Below are 25,803 nucleotides of genomic sequence, written 5' to 3' on the forward strand. Positions count from 1 at the left end.
TTGAAGGGTTCCTCCCACCCGGGGCCAGGCTGGGACCTATGACATCGGAGCGGGAGAAGCCCAGTGAGGAGTGAAGGACTGGCTGAGTGGCAGCCTGACCCAGAAAGGGGCCCAGGAGAGGAGAGGGGTGGGGACCGGCTTCCTAGCGCCGAGGAGCCCTGGGCCCGGGGTACGTTCTTCTTGGAGCAGGGCCCTCAATGCTGCCTGCCGGTATTTCCCCGGTCCTTTCCCTCTCCTGGGCGAGTTTTATGCTTTCTTCCCAAACCTCCCACCCTCACCTCCACCCGCTTTGCCACCTGCGTCAAAGAGAAAACGGAACCACTCAGAAAAGAAGCCTGGTGGATGCCAGCACCACGTCCTCCCAGCTGCACCCCGGTGCTCTGCCCTCCCCGCTGTCCCTGCGGCTGGGCCATCCCTCCCCGGCTAAAGCCGCCTGCCCTCCCAGGAGGCACCCCTTTTGCCCACGCGGCGGCTGGGGCTCTGGCAATGCTCCTTCTCTCCTCCAGCGGTGTCACCCTCAGTGTACAAGCGTGCTCCCATTGCTCCCGCACCAAATCCCTCTGTTTCTCCTCCGTTTCTCTGCCCCCTTTGCAGCAAACTCTCTGAAGGAGAAGTCTCTAAGAGCTGCTGCCTCCAACTCTGCACCCCTGGTCTCTCTGCGCCCTTTCCATCCTGGCTCCCCGCCCCCTTCCCCTACAGCTCGAACAGGGCTGGTCAAGGTTGCCAGTCATCATGTTGCTAAACCCAACGGCCAGTCCTCAGTCCTCACTGCCTTTGACCCGTTGACCCATGGGCAGCACTTGACCAGGCGCCTGTCCCCCTTCTCCTTGAAGCCCACTCCTCACTGGCTCCTGGGGCTCCCCTTATTTTCTCCACCCCCCCCCCCCACCCCAGCTCATGGTTGCTTCTTCTCCTGCGTGTCCTGTGCTGGGCGCGGGGCTCCCCTCCTCTCTCCCTCGGCCCACTCCCTTCAGATTCTCCTCCGGTGCCCTTGGCTTTAAATGCTTTTAGACCCTGAAGACTCTTAGTTTTACGTTTCCAGCCTGGGCCCCTGGGCACCTCCCTCAAGCTCCACTCTGTCACTGGGGCCTCTCCACCAGGATGTCCAAGGGCCATCTCAGACCCCACGGTTCAGCAGGCCACTCTCATCACTTCCTCCAAACCTGCGCCCCCCACCTCCCAGTCTGTGGCCATTTCATCCTTCTAGTTACTCCCTGTTACTCTTTCTTTTACACCCTGGCCCTAACTTGCCAGCAAACCTGGTCATCTCCAGCCCCAGAATATCCTGACTCCAGTCGCTTCTCACGCCCTCTGCTGTGCAGCCTGGTCCAGGCTCCGTCACCTTTCTCCTGGACTACTCTCCCCTGGACGGACCCCCTCACTGGGCTCCCTGCTTCTGCCCTTGCCTCCTTAGAGCCTGTTCTCAACACAGTAGCAAAGAGATTGTTTTATAAAGCGAATCAAATCATCTAACTTCTCTGCTTAAAACCTCCCACGGCTCTCATCTCACTCGGAGTAAAACCACAGTCCTCCCAGGGCTTGCAAGGCCCTATATGCACTTCTCATCCCCCAGCTCATCTCCTCCTGCTCTCCCCTCACTCACTCTTTGCTGTTCCTCAAACATGCCAGACAAGCTCCTGCCTCAGGGCCTTTGCACTTGCTGGTCCCACTGCCTAGAACGCTCTTTCTATAGATCAACATCCACGTAGCTGCTACCATCACCTTCTTCCCTGGCTTCCATGTTGCAGCTCATCCCTGGGCCCTGATTTCCACAGCACTTACACCTCGAACATGTTGTATACTATGCTTGCTGTTTATGTCTGTCTTTCTTGCTGGACTACAAGCTCCTAAGGACAGCTTTATTTATTCATTTATTGTTTTGTTCATTGTTATATTCCCAAGTGCATTAGGTCAGTTCCTATGCATAGCAGGTTCTCAATGAATATTTGTTGAATGAATGAGTAAATGAATGAATAGGGGTATAAACTCAGGGCTATGAATCTGTTCTCTTCACATCAGCCAAAAACTGTCTTTGCAAAATGGAAATCTGATGACACATCCTTGATTTTAAACCTTTCAAGGTTCCCCTTGTTCATTGGGTAAACTCGTACCCTGCTGAAGTCCTGGCCTCTTGTTGCCCTTCCCCGTATCTGATTGCTCCAGCCAAACAGGTTTTAGCCCTGGTCCTTACCACTATCCCTCTGCCCCAGGGTCTTTGCATATGCTATTCCTTCTGCCCTGAAGGTACTTCCCTCCCTGTCATCTCAGTTTATACTCCACTCTTCCCATTTCAGCTGGAGGGTCATCCTGGCCCAGGCCCAGTTTCTTGGTCATGTCCCCTCAATAGCATCTCGTGCCTCTCCTTGAAGGTGCTCCTCCCAGATGGATCCTCATGTTGTGTGGTTACTGGGGTAACACCTGACTTACCCACTACTGTCAGCTGCGCACGGGGGGACACATCTGTCTTGGTTACTGTCATACCCTACATAGTACATGCAACTTGGACGACCTGGTCAATAGAAGATTCATAGAGGTGCTAATCCACGAACTTGGCCTGGGTTATGTGGCCCTCATGTCATCCGTGTCCTGGACTGGTCACTGCATCAGCCTCTGCCTGGGACACCACCCATCTGTGGGCCTCTCTTCTCCCTGGCACCTTAGGGCCAGTGTGTCACTAAATAAACCTTGGATGAGGATGATGACAATGACCTAGACAATGATGATGGTGGTGCCTTGGAGGCCCAAGATGCTGGAGGCTGAGCCGAGGGTTCGGGTGGCAGGAGAAGGCGTAGAGGAGCCAGGAGCCCTCCCTGTCTGCGCCCTGGGTTAATCTTGCCGGTTTCTTCCTGGGCAGGGTACAGGGCGGAGGTGACCGTCAGCCAGGTGTACTCAGGCAGCCTCCGCGTGCTCAATCGCCACTTCTCCCAGGACCTCGCCCGCCGCGAGTCCAGTGCCTTCCGCAGTGAAACCGCCAAAGCCCAGAAGATGGTACGGAAGGACTGCGGGATGCAGGGACGGAACGTGGGGCTGAGGAGGGAGAGGGCCAGAGCCGGAGCAGGTCAGGCCGGTTGGTCAGTCCATCTGGAACACTCCCTGGGAGCAGAGCCCTGTTCCAGGCACGATGGGAGGGGACGTGACACAGGGTGGTGGGAAAGTTAGCGGACTCTGGGGTCAGTCACTTGGCTTAAATCCTGATTGTGCCGCTTAGTAGGAGCACGACCTCAGGAAAGTTAGGGCAGCGTGGGGATGCTGGCGGGACCCACCCTCCTGGCCTCCCTCCTTACTGCCCTGGGGATGGCCTCAGCTGCCAGCATCTTCCGCTCTTGGGCCACAGGACCGCGCCCTGCCCCGCAGGGCAGGCCGGAAGTGCCGAGGAGTTATTTCGAGGAGCGGCCCTCAGCCACGGGAGGTGGAGTGCGTGGATAGAATCCCCGGCTCCTTGGCTCTAGGGGGCAGTTTTGAGGAGGCCCCTGCTGTCTGCCTGTTGGACGAGCCCTCAGCTGCCCACAGCTCTGCCTGCTCCTTCACAGCCAGAGGGGCTGCCCGCTTCCTGTCTCTCTTCCCCGCCCCCACTGTCTTCCCCAGAATCACCTCCAAATAAGCCACTTGCCTCATGTCCCTGACTCGGGACCTGCGTCTGGGGGACCCCCCCCAAGGCTCTCTTTCCTCCTTTGTAAAGTGGGGTTGTCATGGGGTTGAAATGAGGTAATGAGGACATTCTCTGTGTGCCCTTCGACGTGCTTTCCAAGCATACACCCCGCCGTTCCATCCTGCCATCAGCGCTGTGGTCGAACGTGTGCAAAACCAACCAGCTGAGCTCCCGTGGCTGGTGGCGCGGGGAGGGGACTCAGGAGCTGAGCGGGCTTTTCGGGGTTGAGGAGTGACTTTTGGCCAGGGGGAGAGAGGCCATTGGTGGTCGGTGAAGGCCAGAGCCGGGGCGGGGGGGATGGAGGGCAGCGCCTGGGCGGAGGCGGAGGGGATGAAGATGGAGTGAGTGTGAGGTTTGTTTCCTGGCACGGCCCACGGGCAAGCCTCTGGCAAGCAGGGCTGCGGGCAGGGGCGAAGGGCGTCCCCAGGTCAGAGGGGGCAATTGTTTCCCCTCCTTTTAGCTCAAGGGGCTCATTGCCAGCACCCGCCTGGGCACATACTACAACTCTAGCTCCGTCTACTCCTTTGGGTGAGTCATCCCAGCCCCCGACCAGCCCCTGCTACAACCCCGGACTCAAAGAGTGAGAGGGGACGCTGTAGGCTTCTGAGGCAATGCCCTTGTTTTTAAAAGTGGGGCAACTGAAGCATGGAGAGGAAACTTGGTTCCTGCATGTACCCACGCCCCCCCGCCCCAACCGCTCGCTGAGTTTGGTTTCCTCGTCTGGAGAATGGGCGCAGTGGTGTGGGAAGGATTCCGGTAGACCATTGGTGCGACGTGCTTGTCAAGGGCATGTATTAGGTGAGGCCGTGGGCGGGTGGGAGAGAGGGGTGACCCAGCTGTCCCGCTCGTGTCTGGTTCTGCCACTTACGACACGGTCTGCGGCATCGATCTAACCTCCTGGGCCTCTGGGTCCTCATCTGTAAAATGGGCATGTTGAGAGCGCCTCACTCTGAGGTTGTTAGCAGGCTCCCCTGAAGATGGAGCACAAGGCCTGGGAGGTAGTAAGCGCTCAACACACATGAGCCACGCTTGGTTTTCTCCCCGCAGGGGCAGGGGGCTGGGTGGGGGCCAGACTTCAGGCCCCGCCAGCCCCTCTCACTTCTGTCTGCCTTAGGGAGGGACCTTTCACCTGCTTCTTCTGGTTCATCCTCCAAATCCCTGAGCACCGCCGGCCGATGCTGAGCCCCGAGGTGGTGCGGGCGCTGCTGGTGGAGGAGCTGCTGTCCACGGCCAACAGCTCGGCGCCCCCTCCCTACCTGGCTGAGTACGAGCTGGACCCCGAGGGCCTGGTGCTCCTGGGTCAGTACTGGGAGGGGGAACATGGGATGGTCTGGCAGGCCTAGGCAGGCCCCCAGGGTGGCCCCCTGCATGACCCAGGAACCAGGACCGAGGGACGGGGCGGGGCGGAGGGTCGGCATTCAGGGTCACTCTCAGACTGGCTGGCTCTGACGGGTCTCTTCTATTTTTATTTTCATTTTTCATTTCATTTTTATTTATTTATGTTTTTGTCTTTGTTTCTTTCTTTGTTCGTTTCCTTTTGACAGAAGCCAGTGTGAAAGACCTAGTTGCCCTGAATTCCACGCTGGGTATGCTGCTTCTGTGCTCTCTCTGTTCCCTTTTGAGTTGGTGTTTTTCTTGGCTTGGTCCATTGTCGGGGCTACCTGGCTTCTGTGGCAGGTTCGGGGTGCGCTGGCCTGGAGTCACCCAGGGGATGTCTGATGGGTCCTGAGCAAGGCTTGGGGCCTGTGAGCACGCGTGTGTGTGTGTCTTGCACAGGAGTGTGTGTGTGTTGCCTGTGTGGGATGTGAGAGGGAAAAGCAGTTTCGTTGTGCATAAATGTGACTCGATTTCTCTATCATTGGATCCGGTGTGCCCACAAGATGCCGTTTCCACTGCGGGTAGAAAATAATCCTGCCAATTCGAGGTGTGCCAGCCACTTTGGGTTGAAAACTTGGTATTTTGGAGATATTTCTGTCACATTCAAGGATACTCCCTCCACCCTTTCCTTCCTCAGCCAGCCAGGCTAGTCTGCCCTCTCCTCCCACCCCACCCCAGAGCCATGTTGCTAGAGTCGGTTTGCTTTTCTCCAAGAGGCTCCACAGTCTTCCTGCTGAGCCCTGGGGAGCAAAGTACCAGCAGGGCCACCATGCTGACCAATGGCAGGGAGTACTGTCCACACTGGGGTCTGTGTGACTGGTGAGCCCTGGAGATGTGCAGTGCGCCACCTGGGCTACTGTACCCTATGGCCCTGAGCACAAGCTCCTAAATTCTCAGATTCTTCCTATACCACCTAGAGTTTGTACTGAGAGCTGAGGCAGGGCCTGGGGTCTCAGCCCCCTCTCAGTGAGGAAGGCAGAGTTTAAATCCTGGTTATACCTTCTCTGACCATCGTCTCGTCCCATCTGGCTTGTCAAATACCTACTTTCTTGGCAGATGGAGGTGATGGGGTCAAAGTGTAATTTTCAAATAGTTAAAATCATGATTCTCATACAAAGGCATTGTGAGCATGCCAAAGATTTATATAACTCATTAATGAAGGAAGCTGTAGGATGGTAAAGCTTGTTCAAAGGAAAACACGGGAAACTCATCTATCTACCTATTTATCTATCACCTATCATCCATCTATCTATCTATCTATCTATCTATCTATCTATCTATCTATCATCTGTGTACCATCTATCTGTGTATGTATGTATCTATCTATCTATCATCCATCTATCTGTCTACCTGTCATCTATCTACCTACCTCTCTATCTACCCATCTACCTATCTCTCATCTATCTACCTATCTTTTATCTATCTACCTACCCACCTACCTACCTATCTACCTACCTACCTGTCTACCTATCTATCATCTATCTACCTAAATATCATCTATGTACTATATATATATTTATGTATCTACTTATCTATCATCTATCTACCTATCTGCCTACCCATCTACCTGTCTATCATCTATCTATTTACCTATCTATATATCATCTACCTACCATCTATCTTTCTATATATGGATGTATCTATCTACTTATCTATCATCTATCTACCTATCTACCTATCATCTATCTACCTATCATCTATCTATCTAACTATATATTGTTTATCTATCTACCATGTATCTATTTATCTACCCATCTATCATCTGTCTATGTATCTATCCATCATCTATCTATCTATTAATCCTTTATCTATCTGTTAATCATCTACCCATCAGTCATCTATCTAGCACCTTCCATTGCCTCAGTACACCTGTGGCCCTGGCCCTTGGTCTGGGATGGGCCTTTTGGTTGCCCTTGCCTGCATGGGGTGTCCTTGTGTCCCCAAGTTTCTGGCAGCTGTTCTGCAATTATCCTCATCTGGTTCAGCGCACATCCAGAGCCCCTGCCCTCTGGGAGCACAGCATTTAATGGGGCGAGGATGACCATTCAAATCCTTTAAACAGGCTTCTGTGCACCTCCTCCATGCCAGGCCCCCTGCCTGCGCTGGGGACACCAGGTGACCGTGTCCTCACCCCTGCCCTCGGAGGAGCTCTGGCCCCGTGGGGGAGACAGACACATAAACAGAACCTCACAACACCAAGTGCGGCTGCTGGGACAGAGGTCCCCGAGGCAGCGGAGAGAGCAACAGAGACTGACACCAGGGGCCGCCATCCAAAGAGGGAGGAGGGAGTTGCTCCTGACTGGGGGTCCTGGAAGCTCTCATGGAGGAGGCGGCAGCAGACTCAGGCTTGGGGATAGGTAGGAGTCCGTCAGGCAGAGGGAACAGCGTGAGCAAAGGCCTGGCACAAGGCCGGTTCCCGGCGACCAGAGACACCAGGCTCCCCAGAGGTGTTTCTGATTCTCAGCAGAAACCAGCGCAAACCTCTCCACTTAATTAGTCTCAAAATAAACCAAACCAAAAAAGATTAAAATGGCAAAAGCAAAGCATCAGCTTGGAGCACGATTTAAAGGACACAAACGCCTAGGAACAGCCAGGCACCTTTCCGCGGTGCTGGCGGAGGCAGATATCAAAGGCCTGTCCTTTCCACTTGCAGCTGTCAGAGGTCTCTCCCCGGGGAGGTCAGCTCCCCACTGGGGTCACCATGGCCAGGGGTCAGGAGGAGGGAGTTGAGCAACAGGCAGCAGGATCAGAGCAAAGCCCGTTCACCACCATTCCCTTCTTGGTCCTCAGAACCACCCAGAGAAGGAGGTGGGACACGTGTTATTATTGTGTTCGTTTGACAGAACTCAGAGTGGCTAAGCGACTGGCCCAGAGTCACACAGCTGATGTGAGGTGGTGCTGGGATTATAACAGATTGTGGACTGCCCTCACACCTGCTGCCTCCCACAAGTGGGGCTCATCCCCACATCCTGACTGCTTCTTGGCAGAACACCATCCTCCCTGCTTCATAGGTTTATGGTGAGGTTTAAATGAGATATTTATGCTCCATGGGAGAGATTTGTTTGCCTACATCAAACATGTAATAGGTGATCAATAACTATGTTGAATGAATGAGTGAATGAATGAATGGTGCAGGTGGTACAGCTTTGCAAGTTCTAGCCTTGCATACAAAGCTCGTAGATTAAATGTAAGAGAGGAGCCACCGCGGGTGTGGGTGTGGGTGTGGGCGGGTGTGTCTGTGTGATGGAGAAGGAGGTGTGAAGTGAGGGCAGCCAGTGAGACTGGCCACATCTGAGCCTCAAGCGGGGCCAGCTGAAGGGTGACGTGTCACAGAACTTTCTCCCCAGCTCCACCCTCTCCCTCTCCCCCACACCCCCCTAAAGAAGAACAGTCACTACATTTATTGAGTACCTACTGTGTGCAAGGCACTATGCTGAGCGCTCAGACATGCGTCATCCCTAAGCTTTGTGACAGCCCTGCAGAGGGTAAGATCCAGCAAAGAGAGGGGAGATGAGGGGAACCCAGGTCTGTCTGGCCCAGGCTGTAAAATGGCGACAGTGATAGACGCCGTTCCCGGGGCTGCTCAGCAAGGTGGTCAGTTTTGCTCAGTTCCGGCACAGATCCAGCACGTGACAAGTGCAATCTGCCTCCCTCTCCTTGTCCCGTTATCATTAGCTAGAAGCTCACTTCCTCTCCCAGGGCTGCCTCCCAGCCCCCGGAACACAGTCCCTTCCCTCCACCTTACGTGAAGCCCTCCCACTGCTCCCCCTCTTGTGCAGCCGCCTCCTGCTCTCCCAGCCTCCTCAGTGTTGCTCCCAGCAGCAGAGGGGTGTGTGGTCCACGCCCGACCACGTCCCAGCCCTGCCTAACCTTCCATGGCTCCCAGGGCTCCTCTCCGGGGTGTGAGCTGGATCTGCTGCTTCTCCAGCTTGCCTCCCGCCTCAAGGTCCCTGCCCACTCTGGCCTCCAGCCCTTTGCTCACGCTGTGACCCCCCGAGGACTTCCCTGCCCCACGGCCGGGCTCAGCGCCCTCACCTCCTGAGCTATTACCCTGGGCTCTGTGTCTATCCCTGCTGTTCTGGGCGCTCCCACGCCGTGAAGGGACTTTCTCTGGCACTCGCCTGGCGGGGAGGGCTCAGTGAGTGCAAGTGAACGAATGAATGCACGATGAATGAATGCATGCATGAGGAGACTGGAGACGGATGGAAGCAGCTGGGAAACAGAAAGATAGGACTTAGCACATCTGGGCTGATCCCATGCAGCTGCTCTGGCCGTCCCACCCCTGCCTGGTGGGGACCCACCGGGGCTGGCCTCCCTGGGTCTCTCCTCCCAGCTAACCGGGGTCAGGGGCCTGTCCCTTTCCTCCCTCCAGGCTGCTACCGCTACAGCTACGTGGGCCAGGGCCAGGTCCTCCGGCTGAAGGGGCCCGACCAGCTGGCCTCCAGCTGTCTCTGGCACCTGCAGGGCCCCCAGGATCTCATGCTCAAGCTCCGGCTTGAGTGGAAGCTGGCCGACTGCCGGGACCGGCTGGCCATGTACGACGTGGCTGGGCCCCTGGAGAGGAAGCTCATCACCTCGTGAGTGCTGGGAGGGTCGGGGTGAGGGGAGAGGTGGGAGGGGTTGGGGTGGGGTCAAAGGTCATGTCCAGGATTCTGAGACCAGAGGCTGTGTGACCTTGGGCCCACGTATCTGATGGGAGACAGTGAGGCTAGCCCAGACGGAGAACGGGAAAGGAGGCTGGAAGTGGCTGTGTACTATGGGCAGTCCTCTTCCTCTCCCAGCACCTCAGTTTCCCCATTTGTAACAAACCAGTTGTACTAGATGACCCCTAAGGTCAGCTCTGGGAGGAAACCTGGCTTGTTAGAAGAATGCTTCAGAGTCTGGCAGCCCTGACTTCCAACCCTCCCTCTGCTGCTTCCTAGCTGTGTGTCCTAAGGCAAGATACTTTCCCTCTCTGAGCCTCAGTTTTCTCACCTGTAAAATGGGTGCACAATCATGCTTACCTTGCAGGGTTATTCTGCGGATTTAAATCAACCCATCTGTGCCAAGATCCATACACACAGTAATGCTCTCCATTATTCCTCTCATTATCTACAGTCTAGTTGGGGGCGGGTCACAAAGGGCATTGAATGCCAGGAGCAATTTGAACTGGAATACTTAGTAAGCGGGGAACTAATGGAAAGTTTTTGAGCGGAGGAGCAGGGCTTTAGGACACGGGATATGATGTAGTGGGCAGGAGTGACAGGTCCAGAGGGCAGGCAGTGGGCGGTGTGGAGACCATAAAGGGGCTGGAAATGGCCTTGGCCCAGGAGCGTAGTCACCTCCCCACAGGGGGAGGGAGGGGTGTTGGGACTACAAGATTCTGTAGGAAGTGGGGGGCAGACACTCGGGGGCATGGGCTGCTGCCTTCTCTGTCTCGCAGGGGCCCCCAGCTTCTGGGCTGGGGTGGGGTGGGACCTGCGTGTTCAGACCAAGGACAGCCCTCGAGGGTGAGCTGGGCGAAGGTTCTCCCCAGCCCCTCCCCAGGGCCTCTCTGAATCTCTGGCTCCGAGGCTGCACACTCATTGGCACCCCCAGCCTGCTGCCCCACCACATGGTGACCTCGATCTGGTTGTGCGTGGGCTGGGTTCCTGGAGGGAAGCACAGAGAAGCCAGATACAGTCTGCTCTCCCGGCCCGATGGGGGTGGGGATGCTCGTGGGCTTCCCTGGGGGCTTCTCCCAGTGCCCCCCAGCCTGCTGTTGGGGAGGGGACCTGCCTGCCAGTCTCTGCTCTGTCCCTGCTCACTGTGGCACCAGGCTGCTCACTCGTCTCAGAGCCTCAGAGAAGGTCCAAAATGAAGAGTCAGACAAGACTGGGGGTCCTCAAACTTGCACCCCAGAGCTGGGAGGGGGGACCTTAGTGGTGATGGGAAGACAGAGCAGGGGGGAACCTTGATCAACTTCAACCCCCTGGTTAGACACTGTAGTTACAGCAAGGGCTCTGCTGCTAAGTAAACATGAAAAACGAAAGGTGAAGCCCCTGTTAAAGGCGACCTCAGGTCCCTCGTACCCCTAATACCTTATCTCCCCCCTCCCACCTCCCGGGCAGATGAGCAGCAGAGGCAAGGAGGGCGTGGTGTGTGTGGGGGGTGCTCCAGCAGTGAGAAGAAACCAGCGGTGTTCAAAGCAGGAAGAACGAAGGAGGAACTGGGGTGCCTGGCATGGGAGAGGCAGGGGACATGATCCTTCCCAGGAGCCCTGGGCACCAGGACCCTCCCGGGAAGCTCCTTGGGATTATTCACTCCACCAGCCAGGTGCCGTGTGTGGATCTCACGCAAGCATTTCCATGGGGCCTGCAGCCCCCCGCTCCCTCCTGCCAAGTCCATGGCTGCACAGAGTGGGCAGGCAGTGCCTTGCTGCCGGATGCTGGCCTGCCCACTGTGGGGGAGGCGGGGGTCTTAGCTTCCTGGGAATCGGTCTGCCAATTAGCAAGGGCTCCAGAGAATTCCGTCGGAGATGAGGGGAAGTTTGACAGAGGTTGGTGAGAGGGCGAAGGGGAAACCGGGAGCACCCCTGCCTGAGATGGGCAGACCTTGGGTGGGGTGGGGGCACCTACACAGCGTCGGGGGGGGGGGTCACCACATGCTGTCAGATGCAGTGCCCAGAGCACATCTGTCTCTGCTGTGGATGGTCCTGAGCCTCAGTTTCCCTACCTGGAAACCAAGCAGTTGACCATGACAATCTCCGAAGACCCTTTTCAGGGCCGACCTTCCAGACTTCTAAGAGTCTAGAATTCTAAGATGCTATTATTTATTCCGTACCTCCCAGGCACCAAGCTCTGGGTGGAATCCTGGGGTGCCCCAGGGGTCACCAGGCCACACACCTGCCTTCCCTCTGGCCCAGCCCAGAACAAGGCCAGTGGTCAGGGTGTGGCCAGCCACAGGGAGTGGTCCCCACAGGTGCCAGCTGGGCTCCCTGGGGGGCACAGGCTGAGCACTTGGGGGTCCTGGGGATTCTGAGGGCGTGTTGTGAGACTGGGGTCAGCCGTCATGGTTGAACTACAAGCTCCAGAAGTCTGGCCAACCTCCTGGCCTCGCTCACCCGAGACGCTGGCCTGACCCTTACAGGGCCTCCAGTCAGTCCTCTGGACCACAGAGGGTCAGAAGCCTGCCTGTGGACACACAGCGGACTGGTTGCAGACCTGGCCATACAGATTCCCAGTCCGCCCTCCTCGGCTCCTCCCAGCAGCCCGTGGCCCCCCCCAGATGCCCTTCCTGGACCCCTGCCTGCCGTTGCACCTTTCTCTGTCCCCTCAGGGTCTATGGCTGCAGCCGCCAGGAGCCTGTGGTGGAGGTCCTGGCGTCAGGCGCCGTCATGGCAGTGGTCTGGAAGAAGGGTCTGCACAGCTACCAGGACCCCTTCGTGCTCTCTGTGCAGCCTGTGGCCTTCCAGGGTGAGGGGTCCGGGGTCCCGGGGGTGGGGAGGTGTCCCCTGGGCATGCTCTTCACCTTCTTTGCTGTAGCTGGGGATGGCATGGGGGCAGAGGGAAGATTCTGTCATCTCTCCCTCATTCTCTCTCCTGCCTTCCTTCTGATATTTTCTGTCCGGAGTGTATTGTCGTTCCCCACCCCGCCACCCCCCCTGCCCCTCTTCCTCTGCATCCCCGTGGGGCTGAGGCTGGAGGGTGGGGTCTATGGTCAGAGGCCTGAGAACCTCGGATTCACCCCCAGGCAGTCCTTGCACAAGGAATGGAACAGTGCAGACTCCCTGGAGGGGGCGGGGTGGGGCTCAGCGCAGGGCGATTCACAGCATTTCAAAGGCTCTCCCCCGGGCTGCCCACCGGCCCCTCCCCAGCCCCCACGCTCCTCCTGCTTCAGGAGCCCCCTCCCCACCCCGTTTCTCAGGAAGAGCACACCCCACCCTTCATGCCCAGTGGCTGTCCTGGGCCTGGAGGGACGCGAACCTTCAGTTTCCGAGCTCTGCAAGGGCTGGGTGCACACGCACAGCCGCTGCTCCCCACCTCCGCCGGTCTGCCTCTCCCGCTCAGCCTCCCCTCCCTCTCCTACTGTCCATACCCACTCTCCTGGCTGTGGCCCAGGGCCCCAGCTGGCCCCACCGGGGCGCTGGCTGCCTCCTGAGGGTGGGGGGCGTCCCTGGGAGTCTTGACACACCTCTAGGGGAGGAGAGAGGGCGGCTTTAGGGACCTGGACTCCATGGAGAGGTGGGGGACAGCAGGCATACGCCTTCCCCCATCCCTCACTCTCCCGGTGACCTCAGCCAAGCTGCTTCTCTTCCTTGAGACTCATCTTTGAAAAGGGGACAACTCTCCCTCCCCCTTGACCCATAACCGTGGGCGGGCACGGGAGTGAACATGTTCAGTAAGCTGTCAACCGCTGCCGGCTAATGTCATAGTCATAGCCGACATTCATTGAGCGCTTACTACTTGCCAGGCTGTTTGAGTGTTTCGTGTCTGTTTCATCTGCTCAGCTACCCTGTGAGGTGTGGACTGTCATCATCCCATTTTATAGATGACGAAACTGAGGCCCGAGGTCACACAGGCACACTCAACCGCGGGGCTTTCCTGTTTAGCGGCAGGAGGGATGCTGGGGTTCCAGCTGCTCCCCCGGGTGCTGGGAGGGGCAGCAGGGTGGGGCCGGGGCCTGTGTAACGGCTGTTCTCGGGGCCCAGCCTGCGAGGTGAACCTGACCTTGGAGGGCCGGCTGGAACCACAGGGAGCCCTCCGCACACCGCACTTCCCCAGCTACTACTCGCCCAGCACCCACTGCTCCTGGCACCTCACGGTGAGCCCTGCGACCTGCCTGCCCACCTGCCCTCGCTCAGAGCACCCCATGCACCTCCGGGGACCCCAGCTGGGAGGGGGGCAATGTCCTGCCCTGCTGAAGCACCCACAGGCTGAGCCCTAGGTGCAAATCCCTGGTGCAGGGGATGGTAGTGTGGCCTAGGTTTGGGTCTTTAGCCACAGCAACACTTGTTTGTTGAGTGACTGACAAACTTCAGCCCCTCCTGGCACTCTGTGTCGGCGAGCCTCCTTCTGCCTCTGTTGTCCTGGGGGGTGGGACCACCAGCCCGGCCACAGCCCATGGGCCACCTGGTGACCGGCTCCTCCGTCACAGGTGCCCTCGCTGGAGTACGGCTTGGCTCTCTGGTTTGACGCCTACGCGCTGCGGAGGCAGAAGTACGGCCTGCCATGTACCCAGGGCCAGTGGACGATCCAGAACCGGAGGTACCCGCCCCCTGGAGCCCCTTCCTCTCCACACAGGTGCCCCCACTTGGAGCCCAACTCTCTGACCTCAGAGGGCAGCACCGGAAGAGAGCAGAGGTGGGGCAGGTCAGGCCTGTTGCCCCACCCCTTGACCCAGTCCCCTATCCTGGCCCCCCACCCCCTCCTCCTACCACCCAAAGGTGTCAGATACACATTTGTCATCAGACACCTTGGACGTTGATCCTGTTCGAGTGAAATGGTTTCATTTCCTTGGGTGCTGTCACCCCACGGTCTGGCACCCTGAGTCCTTAAGTGAGATGATGTGGGAGCCACAGGACTCAGCAGCGCTGGCGCGACCTGCCTTAAACCAGCCGAGTGCAGATGGAGGCCCCTCTTCCCATATTTGCTCCCTCCCTGCTGGTGGCCAAGGTCACGTGGCTTCCGCACAGCCAGGACTGCTTCTGCAGGGATGCGCGGTAACCACGGTCACCCTGTGTCCCCCACATCCCCAGTGGGGCACCAGCCCTGCTATTTGTCCTGCCCTTGGCCTCTCTGGTGACAAAGTTTGTGAGGAAGAAGTGAGTCCCTCAGGGAGGCGGGCAGGACATGGTGGGCCAGGCCATGCAAGGGGCCGTCCTCGGGTCAGCCGTGGCTGTGGTTGGATCAGTAAGCTCAGGACTGGTAGATGCCCACTGGGGCTGGCAACCTGGGGGCCGCTGGTGGTCCTGACAGCTGCAAAGGAGTGGGATGGGCAGGGGAGCGGGACGACGTGGTGCAGACGCACTTTCCTTTGTGTGGGGGGAGGAGGTGGGAACTAGGCCGGTCGGGGTGGGGGGGGCATCTACCATGGGAGGGGTCCACAACCAAATGCTGCGCCGGCCATCCTGTACAGAGAGAGGACATTAAGGCGCAGGTGATAATGGTTCGAGGGGGACAGCGGGGAGGGGAGTGGAAGGCATGGAGGGGAGCAGAGGAGGCCCTCCTGTGGCCCCCTTGTTGGGAGAGAGGAGTAGCCTTGTAGAGCCGGGAGACCCCTCCCCACCGGGGGTCCCAGGACGTTGAAGAGAAGCAGGTTGGGCTTCTGCTCTCCCTTCCACCCAGGGGGTCTGGGGGTCTAAGGCTGGGATGCTAATATGGAAGGTTCTTGATTTCTTGGCTATTTTGAGTAACCAAGATTCCAATAGACTGAAATTGCGGGGTTCTAGGACTCCGGAATTCCGGGATCTGGGGACTGGTGTCCACATTCACCAACACTTGACCTCTGCTTATCGGTTGGTCCTATTCAAAAGCATCAGACAAAAGGTGATGGGGACTGACAATGCCCGTTGACAGGATGTCATCCTCTCCAGGGCTTTTGCAGTTGATCAGGGACTGTGATTAAAAGGAAAAAGAAGGGATGTCAATGGTGTGAGTTCCAGCTCGTGCTGTGTGGGGGGACATCAGGTGGTGTGAGTTCAGGCCTGTGCTGTCTGGGGGGGACATCAGTCAGGTGGTATGAGTTCAGGCCCGTGCTGTCTGAGGGTGACATCTGATGTGGCTCTGGCCTGTGCTGTCTGGAGAGCAGAAGGGGCATCTTGTCCCACCTCTCCAGCACATGGGTGGCATTTCTGGCCGTGACCACCTTGATCTTTCATGGAGCTCCCTGGGGGCCCTTTTCCACTTGCCTGGGGCCTACCCAGACCAAGGACAGCTGGGCTCACCCCTCAACATCAGGAGCCCACAGAGCGACCCTGGGAGTGGCCCATGATTCATAGTTCTTTGAATGATGATAACGTGTTCTCCTGCTGCCCTCTCAGCCCCAGAACTGAATCTGATATCTCGGAGAGGAGCTGGGAAGGAGCCAGAAGGGCCGCAGGGTCTGACAACCCTGCCCTCACCCCACCCCGTGGCGATTCCATTCCCCAGGCGCCAGGCCCAGCCCCAGGTGCCCTGCGGCTCCACGCTTGGTGCTCAGCATGGGGCATTCAGTTCACCGGCCAGCGGCCTGTGACGTCAATGGCATCTTCATTCCATTTCCCAGAGAAGGAATCGAGGCTCAGCAGAATTAGGTGGTGCCCACGGTAAGGGTGTCTCCCATGCCCACCACCAGCCATGACTGGTAGGACACAGGACGGTCCACACGACGCTCCCCAGGGAGAGCCTTCTTCCTCCCTCCCTGAGTCAGCCAGGAGGGTCGGGCAGAGGTATGGGCACTGGGTCCTAGGAATGTCATGAGCTACACTTGGGGTTTGTTTTTACTTTTTTGAGGAAGATTAGCCCTGAGCTAACATCTGCCACCAATCCTCCTCTCTTTGCTGAGGAAGACCGGCCCTGAGCCAACATCTGTGCCCATCTTCCTCCACTTTACATGTGGGACGCTAGCCACAGCATGGCTTGCCAAGCGATGCGCACATCCCCACCTGGGATCCAAACCCGTGAACCCCGGGCTGCTGAAACAGAATGTGTGAACTTAACCACTGTACCACCGGGCTGGCCCCTACCCTTGGGTTTTAAATGAGGACCGTGGACGGGGAGTCTTAACCAAAAGAATGTGACTGCAATGGTGGAATTTCAGGCACTGTGACAGATTCTAGCGGAGGTGGGGGGGGGCTCTCCCTCCCGTGTCACCAAAGAGGGATGGAAAGTGTGGGCTGGATGGGCCATCGAGCCCCACTCTCACCCGTTGTACAGGTGGGGAAACTGAGGCCAAGTGAGGGCCAAGGACTTGGCCTCTTGTCCTTGTCTTTTTGCCTTGAAGTGGTGGGGACGAACTTCAGGGTGCAGCCAGCTGGTGGGTGGGTGGGGAGGGTGAGGCCCGACAGGGTCTCTCTCCCCAAGCCTCCCCTCACCTCCTGGGGGGTTGCAGATATGTGCAGGGGAGTCTGGCCACCTGGTTTTGCGTTAACTCTGGGCACACCCCCTTCCTTGTCTGCACAACAAGGAGGTTAGGCCAGCCCAGGGCCCCAACTTTTTATAGTTTACCCATCAGAAAGACGTCTCTCAGGAAGTTGTGTTTATTAGTTCCTAAAGAAATGTCCTTCCAAATCGGGCTGGCGAGGTGGAAAGAGCATAGGAGTTGAAACCAGACCGAACAGGGTTCCAGTCCTGCCTCCTCTCCTTCCTACTAGACAAGGACGCCCAGCCTCAGGTAACTCATCTGGAAAATGGGCCTGAAACAGAGCCCCCTGCCCAGGGAAGACTCAATGAGATAACGGGTGGAGGACACTGGCTCCTATGGGCCCGGGTAATGAGCAGCTCCAGAAGGCGCCAAACATTAATAACTGGCTTTCCACTCTGTGCTGGGCAGGCACCGAGCTAAGGGGTTCGCCGTGCCATTTCCTTCCTCCTCAACAACCTGGTGAGGAAGCAGGCCCCTGTACTGCCTTCACAGACCAATGGGGAGCCTCAGGCACAGAGAGGTAAAGTCGTTTGCACAAAGTCACCCAGCTCATAACTGGAGAAGCCAGAGTTGAGCAAGGCAGTCTGATCCAGAACGTGTGTGGGTGCACATACGCATGCCTGTGTGCGTGTGTGCATGCACACGTCACTGCTCACACTCATGCAGATTCTTTCACGCAAAGCCTCTGAGCAGCCATGCCAGCTGTTCACTCTCTTGGCCAAGGCCCTCCCCACCAATCCCTTGGCCTCCTGGTGAGAGGACCGACAGCTTCTGCGGCTCTCGGCAGTTCCGAGAGCAGCCTGGGAAGTCCCATTTCCATCTTCTCAGATCTTCATTAAGGGTCCAGGGTCCCCAGGTGGAGTCTCATGTCCCCTGTGCCCCCCGCCCGTGTCTGAGTGTGGAAAGGAAGGCAGAGGTGTACCTCCAAATTATAAGCACGGGATAAACCATTTCCTCTAGTTACGATCTTTTTTGATAATGATCATCCTATGTAGTTGCTGGGAAATTCTTTGAATGAGCATTTGTTGGAAAATCTGCTGCGTGGGCGGCAAAGACACAGAGATCCGGGGAAGGGCGTAGATTTCCAGCCACAGGGTTTGTAGGGAGGGGGTGGCACAGTCTTTGGGCTCAGAATGGCCAACGACGAGCAACAACTGAGGGTGGGTCGGGGGACAGGGCGTCTTACCCCTCAGGTGCCAGCAGAGCGGTGAGGAAAGGCTGGCCTGGGCTCCCTCCACTGGCTGGGCATCCTTGGGCACATCGCCTCACTCCTCTGAGCCCTTTCTGCCTTCCCTCCACCTCCCTGTTTCTACCCAGCTTCTCCCAGTGCCCGCCTGACCCTGGCTGAGGCCTCATGCCCTGTGGGTGGCCTGGAGGCTGGGAGGGACTTGGCCTCATGAGATCTGGCCACCAGCGGCTTGGTTTCGCAGAACCACTCTGGCTGGGCGTCACCACAGCTCAGGCTTCCCCCTTTCTGGGAACCTGCCTCCTGCCAGCTTCCTCTCCTGTGATGTCACTTTTCTTGTCATCTGCCCAACCATTTCCACTTCCCTCCCGCCCATGGGAACAGGCAAAACTACTGGCTCCTTAGGCCTGCTGGAGCCCCCTCTGGCCTGGCCTGGCTATGGGGTGGCCCTTCTGCTCCCCTGAGCCCCCGGGCGGCCAGCACTGCCTATAGCCACAGAGCCTCCTGGGCACTGGCGAGTGTCAGACCCCGTGCTGGGTGCTGGCAATGCGGAAGGCAGTGCCCCAGTGCTGCCCTAGACGAGTCGACAGCCTGACAACGACAGCAGCTTGCTTTCAGAGAAGTCATTGTCTCATGTATTCCTTAAAAGACCCTACGAGGGAGATAGTATCACCCCCATTTTACAGATGTGAAAATTGAAGCTTGTTGAGGTTGGGCCATAGGCCCAAGGTCACACAGCTGGTCCATGTGGCAAAGCCAGACCTCAGACTCAGCGCTGCAGCTCCACGTCCAATGCTCTGGCACCATGTCAGCTCGTCCTCCCTTCTTTGGTGCTTGCCTTCTCTGACCCTTCTTCCCATTTCACCTGTCCTTAGGGAGGGGAATGGATGCGTGCACCCATCCATCCATCCATCTACTCACTCATCCTTCTTCCTTCCACCTGTCCACCCATCCATCCATCCATCTACTCACTCATCCTTCTTCCTTCCACCTGTCTACCCATCCATCCATCCATCTACCCTTCCATCCAACCACCCTTCCATCCATCCATCCTTCTCTCTATCCATCCATCTGCCCACCCTTCCTTCCTTCAACCTGCTCATCCATCCATCTATCCTTCCGTCCACTCACTCTCCCGTCTACCTTTCCATCCATCCACCCACCCACCTACTCATCTGATCTTTCTTGAATTCCTCCTTGTGTGGAGTTGCTGATACGCAAGTAGGTTGACAGGGTCTCTGTTTACCATCTGGGTGAGACAAGAAGAAAAATCTCCAAATCCAGAGAGGTGAGAAAGGCAGGCAGGACACAGTCCAAAAATGTACCTTCAGACCCCCAGCACTTTGTAGCTGAGATGAAAGGTGGGCTCCACGGCCTTCAGACTTCTGGTGCTTCTCAGAGAGGGCCTGTGGGGGAGAGCGTGGCATTTGCAGAGTGTGCATCCCCTCCCCCAGAAGGCTCTGCAGCAGGACCCAGAAACGCGAACGTGTGAAGCAGCCAGGCTGCCCTGTCGTTCCATGAGGCAGGCTGCATGGGGGCGAGTGGGAGAGGTAGGGACCTGATTAGCAGGGCCACTCATGCCCTGCCTAATTCGAGCAGGCTCTGATTACTTCTAGCCAGCGTTTCTGGGGCTTATTTTTCAGGAGAAGCAAGAATCTAGATTATTATGTGAAATTAATTGGCACTAAACTTGAAAAGAAAAATTTTAACACTCTATAGACTAAACAGATCATCTTTAAGTTGAGTGACTCAGCCTGAGTCACTGGATTGCAGCCTCTGCCTCCAAGTCTCGTCTGGCCCCTAAGAACGGAGAGCCTCGCCCCGGGGATTCTGCCACCCTGCCCCTGCCCCAGACCTCTAGGGCGAGAACCAAATGCTGCCCAGGCTGGGCGGGCTCCTGGGGTACCAGGCTGAGCTACGGGCTGATTCTGGAATTCCCTCTTGGATGCCAGTGGAGAAAGCGCCCTGTCGGTACCTTAGGGCCCCTGGCCAAGGCTCAGGGTGACCACGAGCCCTCGAATTCTTCTGGATTGAAACATCCTGCTCCCCTCCATCCCGGTTCTGCCTCCTTGCCTGTCTCCATCTCTCTCCTGGACTGGGTGGGGATGGCACCTCACATCCCTGAATCTCAGGTATATTCCGGGATATACTTGATTCTTCATTTCCTTGCAGTATTTCCCAGCCCCTGATTCTCCTTTCCACTCCCCAGGGCAATTCTCTGGGGATGAAAATCCAGGATAACACTTTTTTATCCACTTTAAAAACAAACAAACGACCAAACCCCCTTGTTTTGCTTAGGTTTAAAAGGATGAGGGGCCAGCCTTGCTCGGGGGCGCCCCCTGGTGGCACCTCGTTCAGGGGTGGGGGTGGCTGTGGGAATGGTGTGCACAGCACGGGTTCTCAGAATTTTCCATCTCAGGCTCGTTTACACTCTTCAAAATTGTCGAGCACCCCAAAGAGCTTTTAATAGGTTATATACTCTAAATTTACAATACCAGAAATTAAAAGAGAGAAAATTTTAAAATATTTATCAATTCACTTAAAATAATAATAAACCCATTACATTTTAACATAAACAACATTTTATGAAAAATTATAGTTTCAAAAACTAAAAACATTTGGTGAGAAAAATACCATTTTTCACATTTTTTCAACTTTCTTTAATAACTAGATTAGTAATAGGCCACAACTGCATCCCCCCCATCCGCTTCCACATTCACTTGGTTACATATCACACATCCCGTAGTTTCTGGAAAATTCCACTGTATTCTTAGGAAAGTGAAAAAGGGCAAATGATATCTTGGCATTATTATGAAAATAATTTCTACTTTGGACCCTCGAGGTCTCCAGACCGTGCTTTGAGAACTGTTTGTTGGTATGGGGCAAGAATAAGGTCACTGAGGCCAGACAGTACTCATAGGGAGTCTGTACCGTAGGCCAGGTCCCGTGGTAGGATGTGGAGGACGTGAGGGCTCAGCCCCTGGAGCTCCTGTTGCAGTGAGAGTCAGGGGCCCACCTCCCCCCAGAGCAGGCTGGGTGGGCTCCCCTGGGTCCTGAGGAGGCTGGATTCTGGCCCCGCTTGGCACTTCCCTTCAGGAGCCTCATCTGGAAAATGGGATGAGGACAATTCCTCCCTCACAGGGTGGAGTTGCTGCAAGAACCTCAAAACCCCTGTACAGCGAGGCCATTGCCATGCTGCTGCCGATGAGGGAGGGGCCGGACGAGAAGGCCCGACAGTGGCCAGCCCCAGCCCTGCACCTTGGGATGTTAAAACAACTCATAAGCCTTCCTCAGTTGTTCATTGATCAACTCCTTCATTAGTTAATTGAGCTGTAAGTGCTGGCCATGTTCTAGAAGTTCTGAGGAAGGACCTTGCCACTGGGAATTAGGCGACCTACCCTGTGGGCTGTTCCCATCATGCTTTGGGGCATTCGCACCTGATCTCTTGACTTGCTCCCACCTTCTCTGCCAGAGTACTTCCACTTCTCTCTGGGGAGCTTTCAACCCGTGTTCTGGGTGTGTTTCCCTCATCTGCAAAGGCATTCCTGTTTGGTCTGTGGGGGTACTCCCTTCCCTGTGGGGGGCATTCCTACAAGCTGATGGACCCACCCATCTGTTCTGTGATGGTGTCCCACCTGGGAAGGGAGGGAACCCCCGCTGCTTTCTGAGGAGGGTCCCCGCTCTGGGGGAGTGATTGCTCCCGCTCTGTGAAAGCATGCATGCCCACTTCCTCTGTGAGGTGACGGATGACCAGACACCTTGTGGGATGAGCCCCACGTGACACCGACCCTGGAGATGGGAGGATTCCTACCTGGTCTCTGGGGAGAACTCTGCCTCTCTGTGGGGCTTCTCCTACCTGCTCTGTGGGAACAAGAGCATCAGGGGAGGAGGAGTCCAGCAGGGATGTGAGGGTGCTCCCACAGTTGGGGGATGCTCCCATGGTTGGGAGATGCTCCCATGGTTGGGGGATGCTCCCACAGTTGCGGGATGCTCCCATGGTTGGGGGATGCTCCCTTGGTGGGGGGGGGTGTCCCATGGTTGTGGGGTGCTCCCATGGTTGGAGGATGTTCCCAGGGTTGGGGGATGTGCCCATGGTTGGGGAATGCTCCCTTGGTTGAGGAATGCTCCCATGGTTGGGTGATGCTCCCATGGTTGGGGGGTGCTCCCTTGGTTGGGAGGCACTCCCATGGTTGTGGGATGCTCCCAGGGTAGGGGGATGCTCCCGTGGTTGGGGGATAGCCCCCCCGGGTGTGGCTGTACACGGAGAAGGTGCTGCCCATCAGCACTGCGCTACTGGTCCTGGGAGTAGGACTGGGGCCTCCTTCATGCCCAGAGAGTCACAGGGACACCACCAGGGCTGTGGAGGCTTCTCAGTGGGAGGGACAGTGCCTGAATGGGGCACGGTTGCCTTCTCACCCTACACCGAGCACAAGGGGACTGTCCTCTCTGTCTACAGAGAGGAGACCCGTCAAGGACTTTGCCGCTGCTGACACATTGAAGGCTTTTGTCAAGTCAACAGACATGAGGTGCTCCCTTATTTTATAAGGGAGGAAACTGAGGCTCAGCGGAGGACTCTGACTTGCTAGAATCTCACAGCTCCTAGGTGACTGCGACTCGAATCCAGACTTTGAATTTTATCCTGCAGGCAGTGGGGAGCCATTGAAGGTTTTGGGGCAGGGCAGTGACATAGCCAGGCTGCTTTCTAGAAGATGACTCTGCGGGTGAGCAGTCACCCAAGGGAGAAATCAAGACAGAGGAGGTGGGGGTGTGTCTCTCCCTTCCTCTCCGGCTGCGCTGTCCTTGCCCTGTCTGTGCACTATCCCTTCCCTTGGGCCAGCCTGTGTGGCGCTGAGTTTGTCTCTGCTCACCCCTAGGCTGTGTGGCCTACGTACCCTGCAGCCCTACGCCGAGAGGATCCCAGTGGTGGCCACTGCCGGTGTCACCATCAACTTCACCTCCCAGATCTCCCTCACTGGGCCCGGCGTGCAGGTGCACTATGGCCTGTACAACCAGTCGGACCGTGAGTGCGGGCAGGCCAGGGGCAGGGCGGCACCCCAGAGCCCCGCAGCCCCTCCCTGCCTCTTTGCCATCCCTGGAAGCACCCAGACGCTGCACAAAAGGAGTGTGTGTGTGTGCATGTACATATGAGCACGGGCACAGATGTATGCAGCTTTGTGTGTGTCCACATGTACAAGGCAGTCATGTGTGTTCCCTGGGTACACACACCTGTGCGTGGTCTGTGTGCACATGCCTGGACACGTATGTCCACACAGACCACGTATACAGATGTGTGCGTGTACATGTGGGTTCACGTGTGAGCACACGGGGGGAGGGCTCGTCTGCATGCGTTTTCATGATGGCGCATGTCCTAATGGCATCCTCCCTGTCCAGCCTGCCCTGGAGAGTTCCTCTGCTCTGTGAACGGCCTCTGTGTGCCCGCCTGCGACGGCGTCAAGGACTGCCCCAACGGCCTGGACGAGCGAAACTGTGGTGAGCGGCCCCCCTGGCCCGTGCCTCCTCTGTCTCTCCTTCTCTGCTCTGAGCAGAGCCCACCCTTTGACTAGAGCCCCTCCACGTGCAGTTCTCGTCATTAGCCTCCAGGAAGTGGGGCTCTCCCTGCACTGAGATGGCAAGATGGAAGCCCAGAGTGGGAAAGTGGCCTCCCCAGGGCCACCCATGCAGCAGTGGCAGGGACAAGCTGGGACTCAGGTCTCCTGACTCCCAGCTCAGGGCTTCTCCTCATCAGGCCATCTCCTCCCAGGCTTCTGTCCTGGCCGGCTGTCCTGGAGGGAACATCCAATAAGGATGAGGGTAGGACCTGGAAGGGCAAGCTGTTAAGCAAGGACAGAACCCTTTATTTCCCTCCCTTGAGTGGGGCTCACTCATCTACCTCAGGTCTTCAGACAGGAGGTGCCAACTCCCACTGGAATTGTGCTGTCCACTGCCCAGCCCTGGCAAAGGGGCTCCGGGTCCTGGTGGTCCCCAAGCCAGGGCTCTCTTGGAATAATACCTCTCCCTCTGGATCCTGGCTGCTGGCTCCAGAGTCACCATCAGGGCCGGCTATTCTGGTCTGATCTCCCCACGCCTCCCCCTTCTGCCATTCCATCAAAGTTTTAAATATATGGGGAGAGAAGCAGGAGGGGAGAGAGGTAGGCCGCCTCTGGGATGACCCTGCCTTCCTGCTCAGGAAGGTGCCTCGTATCTGGAACCAGAACCTCTGGCTTCAGGTTCTGGCTCACCCAGGTGACCTTGGACAAATCACTTTATTTCTGTTTCCGCCAATGAAATGGCGTATCTCAGAGGATTGCTGTGAAACTCAGGTGTAAAGTAGCTGAGAAAGACATTTGTGGTTGTGACGAGTGGTATAATACATGTTCCACAGGCGCTCCAAGTCCCAGCCTGGTTCCTCTGGCTTCCTCCCACCTGCCCCTCTCTGTGTCCCCACACAGTGTGCAGAGCCACATTCCAGTGCCAAGAGGACAGCACATGCGTCTCACTGTCCAGGGTCTGTGACCAGCAGCCTGACTGTCTCAATGGGAGTGACGAAGAGCAGTGCCAGGAAGGTAGGACCGGGTATGACCAGGTAGCTAGGGGGAAACCAAAGAATGGGCTCAGATAGTCCAGCTCTTCTGTGTGCTTCTTTGCAAAAGTTTCTGCCCTCTTGTCCAAACACCAGCCCATCTGTATGTACGCCTATATGTCAATCCGTCCGTCCATCCATCCATCCGTCCATCCGTCCATCCGTCCATCCTTCCATCGTCTTGTCTCTCCAACCACCCTGTCTGTCCACTGATTCATACATCCACTCATTCATCCATCCATCAGCCTGTCCAGTCACCCACCTCCCTTTCCACTGAACTGCCAACCTACCCATTTATTGGTTTACCCAACTACCTGTCTGTGTGTCCATTGTTCCATCCTCCATCCATGAATGCAGGTATGCATGCATCCATTCACCGACCTCTCTAACTACCTGTTTGTCCATTGGTCCTTGCATCCACTCATTTATCCCTCCTTCTAGCTGTTTGTCAGTCTCCCTACAGGACCATCAATCCACCCATTCGTTGGTCTGCCCAATCTCCCGTCTATGTCCATTGTTTGATCCATCCATCCGTCATCCTTCCGAATGACCAACCAACCAATGCTTGTAGATTCCCCAGTGACAGGCAGACAGAGTTAGGAAGTGGGAATAAAAGACGCCCGAGATGTGGTCCCTACCCTCTGGGGATTATCTGTTAGTAGGAAGACATGAGTTCCTGGCCCAAAGCCTTCTGGGCATCATGTCCAGTAGCTTGGGAGGACCAGAGGGCAGGGAGGAGATCAGGCAGGAAAGCTTCCTAGAGGAGGCAGGCTCTGAACTGGACCTTGAAGAGAGGTAAATTTAAATAGGCAGGAGGAATGGAGACCAGGCGAAGAGCAGGTGGTGGAACAGAAAGTTCTTCACGGTGAAGACAGTGAGGAGCAGGTGGGCAGCCGGCGGGGCCAGGGCCTGCAGGTCTGCCAGTCTAAG

At 56.8% G+C, this 25,803-nt stretch overlaps 1 protein-coding gene across 2 annotated transcripts in view; it reads left to right on the forward strand.

The window, feature by feature from the left end:
* TMPRSS6 (transmembrane serine protease 6) overlaps positions 1-25,803 on the forward strand; it is a 39,230-nt gene that overhangs the window by 7,643 nt on the left and 5,784 nt on the right. For both annotated transcript variants that reach the window (XM_070506929.1, XM_070506928.1), the window contains exons 3-13: positions 2,855-2,988; positions 4,110-4,177; positions 4,764-4,948; positions 5,194-5,235; positions 9,399-9,603; positions 12,323-12,459; positions 13,695-13,807; positions 14,141-14,250; positions 23,168-23,313; positions 23,685-23,783; positions 24,743-24,856. In XM_070506929.1, the coding sequence (XP_070363030.1) occupies positions 2,855-2,988; positions 4,110-4,177; positions 4,764-4,948; positions 5,194-5,235; positions 9,399-9,603; positions 12,323-12,459; positions 13,695-13,807; positions 14,141-14,250; positions 23,168-23,313; positions 23,685-23,783; positions 24,743-24,856 (1,353 nt within the window). The remainder of the gene's footprint in view (positions 1-2,854; positions 2,989-4,109; positions 4,178-4,763; positions 4,949-5,193; positions 5,236-9,398; positions 9,604-12,322; positions 12,460-13,694; positions 13,808-14,140; positions 14,251-23,167; positions 23,314-23,684; positions 23,784-24,742; positions 24,857-25,803) is intronic.

This window comes from Equus asinus, chromosome 4, assembly GCF_041296235.1.
Source record: "Equus asinus isolate D_3611 breed Donkey chromosome 4, EquAss-T2T_v2, whole genome shotgun sequence".
In the NCBI taxonomy this organism is placed as follows: Eukaryota; Metazoa; Chordata; class Mammalia; order Perissodactyla; family Equidae; genus Equus; species Equus asinus.